The sequence below is a fragment of the Miscanthus floridulus genome, chromosome 7 (assembly GCF_019320115.1).
Source record: "Miscanthus floridulus cultivar M001 chromosome 7, ASM1932011v1, whole genome shotgun sequence".
Classification (NCBI taxonomy): Eukaryota; Viridiplantae; Streptophyta; class Magnoliopsida; order Poales; family Poaceae; genus Miscanthus; species Miscanthus floridulus.
In genome coordinates, this window is record NC_089586.1 from 113,786,555 (window position 1) to 113,797,767 (window position 11,213).

General features: G+C 47.7%; 1 protein-coding gene across 2 annotated transcripts; it reads right to left on the reverse strand.

Moving 5' to 3' along the window:
• Positions 1 to 2,382: 2,382 nt before the first annotated feature.
• On the reverse strand, positions 2,383 to 8,118 carry LOC136467616 (fatty acid desaturase DES2-like). 2 transcript variants are annotated; one of them, XM_066466377.1, is made up of 2 exons: positions 7,966 to 8,118; positions 2,383 to 3,999 (listed from the first exon to the last, which is right to left on the reverse strand). In XM_066466377.1, the coding sequence occupies exon 2, from the start codon at positions 3,993 to 3,995 to the stop codon at positions 2,832 to 2,834; it is 1,164 nt and encodes a 387-aa protein (XP_066322474.1). In that variant the 5' UTR covers positions 3,996 to 3,999; positions 7,966 to 8,118; the 3' UTR covers positions 2,383 to 2,831. The 2 variants fall into 2 exon arrangements, with proteins under 2 accessions (XP_066322474.1, XP_066322475.1); XM_066466378.1 differs by having other exon boundaries at positions 2,383 to 4,002.
• Positions 8,119 to 11,213: the final 3,095 nt, after the last annotated feature.

The following is an 11,213-nucleotide window of genomic DNA, read 5'->3' on the forward strand; positions in this document are numbered from 1 at the left end:
ATTCCAAAAAAGTATTATTAGTGATCACCAATATTATTTTATTGGAGATGAATTATCGGTGAGCTGCTGAAGATGCTTTTACATGAAAGGTGAAAATCACAAATGCAACTTGCAAGAGAGCTCCAGCCGTCCCTTCGTTTGACGTGGGAAAGGACACGAGAATCAGGCAAAAACATGCTTGCAGATCAACGACCACCACGACCTCGCTCGCCGAGCAGATGGCGCACACCTTCAACTTCAAGGCACCCGATAAATAAAGCGGGTAAACGGACGGGTCACTTGAAAGCCAGGACACGAGGCACGGAGCAGCAGTGCACCACTGACCACCCGCTGTACTGTGGACCCCGTTGTGTTGTCCCGCTGCTCGCGTCGCTGCCTGCCATGGACATACCCATGCCCCGACGCCTGGCCGAATCTGTCTTGTTCATGCCTTTTTTTTGAAAGACAGATGGTTAGCCCAACCTCTTGATCAGAGAGCTTGCCTGATATTCACTCTTTTGGATCACAAAAAAAAACGAGAGAGAGATTCACTCTTTTGCCAAAAATAAGCTTATTTCTGTCAGCAGTCAATCTACCTCTTTCTCAAATTGCCTTCACACACTTGCAAAGTCTGCAGCAGTTAATGGAAACCACAACTCTAGAGGACAGTGAAGATGTCTGGTCTTATAATGGGGGTTCCAGCCAAATTCTCTCTTCAATGGTTTACAAAAAGCTTGTTGGACATCATCAAACTCACCCGGCTTTCAAGATCTAGAAGTGTTATTATTAGCCTAAGCACAAGGTTTTTTGTTGGTTGCTTCTTAAAGACAGGCTAAGTACAAGGAATATTCTTAGAAGGAAAGCACATGAACCTGGAATCCTATAACTGCGAGCTTTGTTCCCTTCAGGTTGAAGACATCTCTTCCTGCATTGTCCTTTCGCTCAGCAATGTTGGGGCATGCTCAATTTGACAACCTCTTTAGATAATGGGATTCTTAAGAAATTTTCTGCCTTCAAAGATCAAATCCATTCTCAGTTTTTCATGGTGGCAGTCATTGTCATGTGCTGGACGATTTGGTTGGCCAGAAATGAGCTGATCTTTAATGGAAATCAAGTAAGCATACAAGATTGCAGAAGGGTCTTTCTTAAAGAAGTAAGACTGGTCTCCCTGAGGGTGAAAACAAGCCTCTCGATACTGTTTGATCAATGGACTCAATCTTTAGGAACGATCTGAACCTGGGCCTAAGCCTTATTTTCTCTGTCTCTTTCTTTGTCTCTTGAGCTATTCTTCTTCTTAAGAGCCCTCCTTTTGTAACTCTTTGTAGCTGCTTTCCTTTTTGTAATTTATTTCACCTTTTAATAAAATTCTCTCTAGGGGATGTGGCCCCTCCAGTTTCCTTAAAAGAAAAACAGTTCCGTTTGGTCGCCGGTCGATCCGTGCGCCAATACAATATCTGGTTTGCTTGACACCGGGCGGATCTGTGCTAGGTCGACCCATCGATTATTGGGGTTCTCACTCGGTTGCTCATGTATAATTGAGGCATGGAGAGCAGTGATCTTGTACAGGGCAGTACGACGTTGCACTTGCACCTGCACTCGAGTATGCGTGTACTATCCGAAAGAAAAAGGCTGTGACCATGGGCCTGAGTGCCTGACTGACCCGCGCCATCTCGGCATCTCCACGTATTAATGGCGTGGACTCGGATGGTGGGATCACGGGAGCGCACGGTTCTGCGGTGCCCATCACTGTAGCCGGAGAGGGATGGATAGCGCCCGCCGCCGGCCATCGACTTTTCGATGGCATCAGCGGTCGGCTGCGGATAAGACGCGTGGAGCGGATTAGAGACCGATACTGAATTTCTTGGATGTCATGCCAAGACACGTGAGTTGTGACAGAGAATGGGCATCTGATGGGGGAACAAAAAAAAAAGGTACAAGCACGAACAGAGCATAAATGTACGTACGTTGATGGGTTCAGTATGAGCAAGTTTAGCTTCCATCCGTAAGACAGTTGAGCCGGTGCCGAGAGCAAAACACTGGTCCTCCCGGGCAGGTGATTGGCACAGAGGGCAGTTCCTTTCCATCCACACGATAAGCATTGCGCATTTGCGCTTGGACCACAGTGGCCCCGTTCGGATGTTGCAAAAAAGTTACTGTTTGTGGCTGATTTTCTCGCACAAACCACAGCCAAGCAGAGCTGGGGCAGAACAGAATGTCCCAGCTCAGAGAAACGCAAACAAAGCAAAGCTCCTGCTTACCACACATCCTTTGTGTGGATGGATTTGTAGGGAGTCAATCGGAGCAATCTTGGCAGATAGAGCCAGCTAGCAAAGACGACCCAGATACGAGCAACGCGACCCGAGAATCGTGTGTGCGTGATCCGACTCGGAAAACCACTACAACTGCCCAAAAAAGTTGTCGTTCGACGATCTTTTATTCCGCCACAGACACCAGGGATATTTTTTTGTTTTACAACAACACGCACGCGAGGAGCACCAAGAGATGACGGCAACGCAATGACAGACGCACACGACACGCGCGGCCACGCACGCACAGGCATGGCCACGGATGCCAACCACACAACGAAGAACAAACAACTTGGGACTACCCAAAGCTCACAGCCCTGGGTAGAGACACACTAAGTTGACGAATTTGCCTACTTACTTGATGGCACTGCAGTAAGCCTTCTCTGTGCCCAAATGCTCTCTTCCTGTCTAAAAGACTGATGACTAACCATAGATAGGTGGATGGAGACTTTGGGACGATTACCATCTCCTCCTCCTGATTTCTCCTCCCATTCCTAGGGTAAAAGTATGGTCGATCGCCTCCGTCCTCAGCTCTGCGACCGGCGGCTAGAACTTGTTGTTGTACCAGAAGATGCCCTTGCGGTTCTCAGGCTCGACGTAGATGCACTCCCTGGCTTCGCGCCAGGTCGCCTTGGCAACAGGAGTTGGGTCGAACTGGTAGTACTCGCCGAGGATGGGCTTGATCGCCTTGGTGGCCTCCATGGCGTGGTAGTGTGGCATGGTAGAGAAGAGGTGATGCGCAACGTGCGTGTCCGTGATGTTGTGGAACACGCGGTTGAGGATGCCGTAGTCGCGGTCCATGGTGGCCAGCGCGCCGCGCAGCCAGTCCCACTCGCTCGAGTCGTAGTGGGGCAGCGCCGGGTGGGTGTGCTGCAGGTAGGTGATGAGCACCAGCCACGCGTTCACGATCAGCAGCGGCACGGCGTAGACGCGCACCACCCACCAGAACCCGAACGTCGCCGCCAGCTTGTACAGCCCGAACGAAACGGCCATGACGCCGGCGTCCGAGATGAAGATCTGGGCGCGCTCCCGGTCGTTGTAGATCGGGCCATAGGGGTCGAAGTGGCAGGCGAAGCGCGGGTACGGGCGTCCCGACGCGTTGGTGGCCAGGTACAGTGGCCACCCGAGAGTGAGCTGCACGACGATGTGCACCAGCCGGCCGACGGGGTTGTTGTACACGTACGGGGTGTACCACGGCAGCGCTTCCTTCTTCATTGGCACGAACACCTCGTCACGCTCCAGGGAGCCAGTGTTGGAGTGGTGGCGACGGTGGCTGTACTTCCACGAGAAGTACGGCACCATCAGCGACGAGTGCAGCACCAGGCCAACGATGTCATCCAGGAGCTGGTAGTCCGAGAAGGCGTGGTGGCCGCACTCGTGCGCGATGACCCACACGCCAGTGCACACGCACCCCTGGGCGATCCAGTAGAGCGGCCAGGCCGCGTAGTGGAGCGGGCTTGGGAGTGCCGGTATGATGGCCAGCGCAAAGTACAGGAGCGCCGCGGCAATGACGAGGTCATGGACCACGTAGGAGAAGGACTTCAACACTGAGCGCTCGAAGCAGTGTGGCGGGATGGCCTTCTTGATCTGACCCACCGTGAACGGCGGCTTCTCCACCGGTGAGCGCTCCATTGCAGCACCGCCGATAGCACGGGCGAGCTGCTCCTGCTTCTCCCGCTCCTTCTCGGTCATCCTGCCACCGGCACCCATTTTGCTGCTGACACAAACACAAACGAGATACGTTACAACAAAGATCAAGCAAGTGTGAATCAAGAACAATATTACAACGATCTCATCCAATCAAAAAGCTGTCATGTGACCAAGAAAAAATATCTAGCAAGTTGGCACAGATTCAGCGAGGGTACAAGAAAGGCATCAATCAACCAAAATAAAACAAATCACGGCACGAGGGGCGTCTCCACAAAGGTGGCATGTGCCATGCATGATCGCATCACTTTCTTGCCTAAACATTGATTAAACATATTCCTATGTGCCCCAGCAAGTTGGGGATCGCATCGATCGCAGCATGTGCGAGCCCAATGGCGTATGTAACATACATACATGTTCAGAATTCAGATTCGCTTTTTCAAAGTGAGTGTGCATCATGAGTTGAGATGCCGCACGCTCTGCTTCAGATGTGTCTAAACCTGTAGGTCTGAATCACCACACAGAACTAATAAAATGTAAAGTCTTACAACAAGACCAAGTATGGTAGAAAACCCCTATGGTAATGGTAAATAAATTAAATTAAATAAGTGGAAAATAGATTAAGGTCATGTCACTTGTGATGTTACGTGCCACTAACTGTCCCAAAAATCCCCTTCAGAAAAATGTGATGTACTGTACTGCATATAATTGGACGGCATGCTTTGTCAAAAGGACTTCTGAACCCTATAGGAAAGCAGCACGCATGAGAGACTATACAGGTGCCAAAAAGGCGTGTAGAAAGATTCATTGCAAGTTCGGACCGAAAAAATGGTACCACATCTGGTCAAATCTAAGCTATCCAATAGCCATACAGCAAGGCAATCTTGCATCATCTGTAGGAGTGGTCAATTTTGACAAGCTAGCAAATATAAACTCTGAAGTCATCTTTCTATAAGCAACAACCTAACAGAGCCTAGAGGCACCCCATATTTTTCTTTTTAGCATAAGATGGCTGGTACTCTTCCTTTGCATTGAAGGTGGTGGTATAACGGTTCGATTTACAATCCGGTCATACGACCGGGCAAGGAGGAGAAGCTAAGAACTAATGAAGAAAAGGAAAAGGTTGAAAGACGATAGCCTAGTGAAGCCACATATAGCAATGTAAAAGAAGCACAACGTATTAGTAAATCTAAGAACCAGCTTATTTTGGTGCGAAAATTAGGAAAGGTTCGATTTTCGTTGCCTGTCTGCTTCATCTTGTTACCAATTTTGGGCGTTCATTAGTAACTTTAGTAGTGCAGCATCCAGTATTGCTCCAAGCTGCACATGCGCTCCCACAAGGTGGATTCGGATGCTATCTGTCTCCCTTGGGCCTTTGAGCAAAATGACACAAGCGTGTCCTCTCGACCCGCCAACTATGGCGCCAAGATGAAGACAGAAATCAGATCCGTCGAAAGAGATGCTTGGCTGTGTTGATACTGTGCATTCATTCTGACAAGACAAGTGCGCCCGACTGATTTGTCTCCCTAACTTTCTGATTGGACTGCAGAAGAGCCAAACAAGCAGGCAGCAAATGGCACATGCGACTACCAGGCGCGTGTTTAGTTTGGTCAATTTGGAAATTTGAGCTTTGTTTTTATTTGGCAATTAGTGTTCAATCATTGACTAATTAGACTCAAAACGTTCGTCTCGTAATTTCCAACCAAACTGTGCAATTAGAGCAAGTATAATAGCAGACGGTAAGCCGACTAAATGCTGAGGTAGATGAGAGAGGGGAGGAGAGAGAGGAGAAGCGGGCTGTAAGCTTACAGCCGGCTTGGGCACAAGAACCAAGAAAGTCTGTGAGAGAGACAAGTGAGCCATGTATTAACTGTAAAGAGCTAACTACTATATGAGTGGGCTAAGAGAAAGCTGCAAGGAACCTTACAGCCAGCAAGCCGCCTGTATTATTAGCCTTGCTCTTAGTTTTTTTTTCGTCTACATTTAATGCTCCAGACACATATCACAAGATTAAATGTGATGAACACTGTAGCACTTTTTGAGAACTTAAGGTTGAAACTAAACATGCGCCATGTACCATGGCCATAGCAGTAGCAGCAATGCAGATGCAGGGCATCAGTGTCATTACACGGCCAGTTGCAGCAGACCAGGCCAAGGTGAAAAACCAGTCACAAGAGGGGCCAAGGCCTTGCTTAGTTGGTCAATTTTTTTTGAGAAATTGTACTGTAGCACTTTCATTGTTATTTGGTAATTAGTGTCCAATTATAGTCTAATTAGGCTTAAAAGATTCGTCTGGTGAATTTCGTCTAAACTATGTAATTAGTTTTATTTTTTATTTATATTTAATGCTTCATACATACGTCAAAGATTCGATGTGACAAAGAATCTTTAAAAATTTTGTAAAATTTTTAGAACTAAACCGGCACCAAGCGTAACCAGATCTGCTGGTCCACTCCTCTGGACACTTGTCCGAGTCCAGCTAAGTTTATTCTACGGCTGGAAATCGTGTCGAGAAATAAATCGGTGCACCGTGCACCGGCCACCGGTGATGCATGCCATCATGTGGGCCTGGATTTCGGTGCCGCCCCTGCCGGCCTTGCAGGCTGTGACCCCCTGCGTCGTGTACCGTTGCGCAGACACGGCTGCAGAACCCTGACATGCACCATGCCGGCAGTGAGGCGGAGTACCTGGGAGGAAGAGACAGTCTCTAGGCTTGTTTAGATTGCCTCAAAATTTAGTTTTTTCCCTCTCTCTTCATCACATCAATTTTTAGACGCATGCATGAAACATTAAATGTAGATAAAAAAAATAACTAATTGTACAGTTTGGTTGTAAATCACGAGACGAATCTTTTGAGCCTAGTTAGTCCATGATCGAACAAAGTTTGTCAAATACAAATGAAACGTGCTACAGTGTCCAGATTGTAAAAATTTGCAATCTAAACGAGGCCTACTGTCCAAACTCCAAAGACATCCAACGGTAGCGCCTCGTTCATCACGATGCCTTTTTCTAGGTCAAGCAGACAAGCACCACGTAACGAGCGGCCGCCCCCGCCGCCGGCCTGCCCTCGACCGCGTGATGGCTGATACTGAAAGAAACAGGCTCTATTTTTTTAAATACTCCAAATTCCTAGCACCTGATCACTAGAAAGCATATACGGTTTCCCATCTGGAGAAGTAGATATTTTTTTTATGTCAGAAACATGACCAAAGCAAGACAAGTTGCTTCGTCGATGCAGCAGTTGCACGAGCTAAAAGGTCAGTCAATTCTTGTGTGTGGTCATCGCCAACTCCGCGCTTAGCTAATAGTTTCAGTAAAAAATCAGGAGCTCAAAAAACAGAGTAATTGACCACCAAATGCAGAGCATCATGCGGCGCAGGCGCAGCGATGCCCAACATGGAGGGACCGAACGCCGAAAGAAAGAGGCTGCCTTCGGACTCAAAAAACCTGTAAAGGTAGCAGCTTTTATCCACAAGATCAACGGGAGCTGTGAAAAGTTTGTGACCAAAGGTGGCATGTCATGTTTCCCACAGCGAGTGGTAACGGCAGAAGGGGGGCAGAAATCATGGTCCCATTGCACGGCCAAAATATCTAAACGGCACCATTCTACTCTACAGATCTGATGAGAAACAAGCGTGCTTTGCCAGGATTCATCTAGGCAAATCCACATCAGCAGGCCAAGGCCTCTGCGGATGCCCGCGGCAGGTGCGGGTGAGTGAGATCGATGTCGAGCTCGACCGGCAGGCGCGACGGCGAGTTCAGCTGCATCCCCATTACTTTCCCAGACCGAAGGCTACGGATCGACGACGACGAGCTCGGCCCGGCCCGCCGGCGCGACAGTGAGTGCCACCGCCGAATCGACGGCCGGCCACGAGCCCGCTACGGCGAACTGTCAGCCTGCTGCCGAGCTCAGCAACCCCAAAATCAAACCCCGGCCAATGGAAAAGTAACCGATTCCTCAACCAATCCATTCAGAACAATCTATGAACACAGTGGCAGGGGAAATTTAATCCAGGAAGGCTACTGCGGATACCTGAGACTGAGAACGACGGAACAGCTGCGTCGGGGCGGAGCAAATCGGGCGGACACCGCGCCTCGCCTCTCTCCCCTGTTCTCCTGTCCCGGAGAGGAAAACGAGTGGTGGTGTGTTCAGGATTTGCAGGGGGGAGGAGGGAGGAGCCTGGCCGCCTCCGATTCCGACGGGGGAGAGGCGCTATTTAAAAGCGGGCGCGGCCTCCCTGGCGCGTGGGCCCGGAGGGGCCAGATGGGACGCACTAACCACGTCGGTGACGGGAAATCTGGCCCCGTACACGTGTAGAGCCCTGTTTCGCTAGACCAGGGGAGGCGTGACCCAGATCGGGCGGCGCCGGACGCGGGCCGTCCGTGTCTCGCATCCGACGGACGGGGTCCCCTCGGCCTCGGGAAAACAGGGGACATCGGCGTATTTGAGTTCTCTTGTGAAACGATTGGTTCACGAAAGAAAATGCCGCTTGATTTTCATATTTTCCTTCGAGAATTAATTTTAACTAGCAGTTGTGCCCAAGATGTACAACTTATGGCATGGTCATCTAAATAATCTGCAACTCGGTGATTATTTAACATGTACTCGAATCGAATGGTGCACCATTACTGCACACTTCTTCGAGTCAAACTCCATATAGACGCGCGTTGTTTTAACTCGTATGAACATGACTCATGAATACTAAGTCATATATTCCATCCGTCTCATAATAGATAACATTTTAGGTTTGCTAATGGGAATTAAAGTGCAAGTAAAATGTGTAGTGCACGGAAAACGAAAAGGAGAGAGATGTACTTAGGAAAGAGAGAAAGATACATAAACAAGTGAGAATGACAAGTAAGGATGTGCTTGGTATAGCTCTCAGAGCTGTTTTTGAGCTTCATCAACCAAATGACCTCAAGGAAACAACTTTGATTGTGAATGTCCTCAAAACGCGCTCACTAGAGCCGCTTTGGAGGAGTTGGAGCTAAAAAACAAGCTTCACCTACTCCAACCTCTGTTGTTGCGGGCCCTATCCCAAATCCCACTCCGTGCATGTGGGCGACCGTTGCCCTTGACTGCGCGTGTTAATGGGCCGGCTGTGACAGCGAGGCGGAGCACAGCCATGGCCACGATGGCTATGCTCGGGCGCGGGCCTCCTCTATGCATGCGTGAGCACGGACCCCTCCAACCTCCTTTATGTGTGTGTGTGTGTGAGGGCAGGCTAGAGACGATGGAGGCGAGGGAAGAAGAGATGGAGTTGGTGTAAGTTGGAGAAGAAGATAAGGTGGAGAGATAGGAAGAGAAAAGTAAAATGAGTAAGGAAAAAATGAAGTAAAAAATAAAAAATACATGGTATTATAGACATTTCACTGCTTTTCACCGTCAGAAAGAAACTATTTTACCAAATATTTTTCTTAAAATAGTTTCAACTCCACTAGCCGAAGCCAAAAAAAAAAAGCTACTCCACCAATGAAGGAGAGCTATACCAAACGTGCCCTAATTTGGGACAAGTATAGAAGGTCAAGTATTATAGGATGGAGGGAGTACATAGAGATCCTGTATTGTTATTGGGCGTGTCTTGGAAACTATGTACAGTCACGGGAAGGGTGTTTTTTTTTAGAATTACACAGTACAACGCAGACGTCTATAACACGCACGCACACTCACCCCTATGAACACACGTACGTAAACCCTACCCCTATGAGCACCTCCGAATAACTGAGCCGGCAGATCTCGAGATTCATGAAGTCACCACTGGCGTCTCGTTGTGGATGAAGACGTCGTCTACCACTGAAAACATATCGCCGTTAAATCTTAGAATAAATCCAGAAAAATACGAACACCAGTGTCAAATTGAAGACTTGAACCTCGGTGGGCATGAGTTTGAAACGCCGAATCATGGACAAAACGTGGTGGTACTGTGAGGGTATTGTGGGAAATAAAACAAGATGGATGGAAGAATTCTTTTTAATATTATTAGATTAGAAAATGTGTTAGTGCGTTGTAGCCGAAGATAAACCTTATTATGCATTCGTCGCCTGAACAAGTTGTGCTTGTTCACGTCATTTGTTCCAGATTAAATACAGATCATATCATGAGTGAGTGCAAGGGCACTTTAGAAAGTGAAAAAGACGGCTAAAAGAATACTTTCGCACTTTAATATTAATTATAAATATAGATATATAGTAGATATGTCAGTACAAGTAGATGGAGAGAACTGTTGGCCTTTGAGGTACTCGTACTGAAGTCGTACCATTAAGGCTAGTTGTAGATATTTTTTTGTAACAAATCGTCGACTCCAAGCAGGCCATACACGTAGTTTAGTGTTCAAAATCTTATCGGAAAATGGACCTTTCAAGAAGGGAGATTAATGTTCAAGCTTACCGGATAGGGACCTTTCAGGGAGAAATCAGTGAGGCTAAAAGTTAATTCAAAATAATTGGAGTTGGTAAGTACATTGACTAACATTTAACTTTTTTGAATCACAGTACAGACACATACAATCACTTTTTCGATTATACGAAGAAATTAAAAGAACAAAGGGGTGGCTTAGTTTTTTTAGTGGAAATCGAGCCAGAAAAAAAAAACCAAATAGCTAGGGAGAGAGCAGAGCACCACTGTGGTTTTATTTTGTGCACATATTTATATTTATTTTCTATAATATATATGGACTAAGCTAGATCTGCCGAATATAATAAGGCGCTATAGCGTGTATTACGCAATGCAATTAAGAGTTAGGCAACGACACCCTAAAAGCGCCTCAACGTGACGGCAACCGTAAGCACGTGATGGCAACCGTAAGCACGTGATGGCGTGTCTCGAACTGGATCGATCAAGCGAGCAGATCCGGTTGACCTGGTTCGTAAAAAAGTACTGTTGATTGATTTATGTGAGAGAAAAATATTATTATAGTTAAAAATTTATGATCATTTATAATAAGTCATAGCCAAACTAACAGGCTGCAGGTACACGGCACAGTCGCCCATGATCGAAATCCGCCACTCCACAGTTCGCCACACGTAGGATCACTCTCGCTCAGCGTCAGAGGTCGACATCCCCGCCGGCCCGCCCCGCCCTGGGTTAATCCGCCCGCTCGTGTGTTTTCATGTCCGTCGACACGCCGGGATAACATCGCGACATTGAATTATTCCATCACATTCGAGAGAACCTGATAGTGTGGTAATTATAAACCGGTAGTAATACCGTAATCCTACTCGTAAAGAATATGCTGCGAGGGGACGGAGCACGGATGCGAAAATGAGATCTTCCTCTATTAG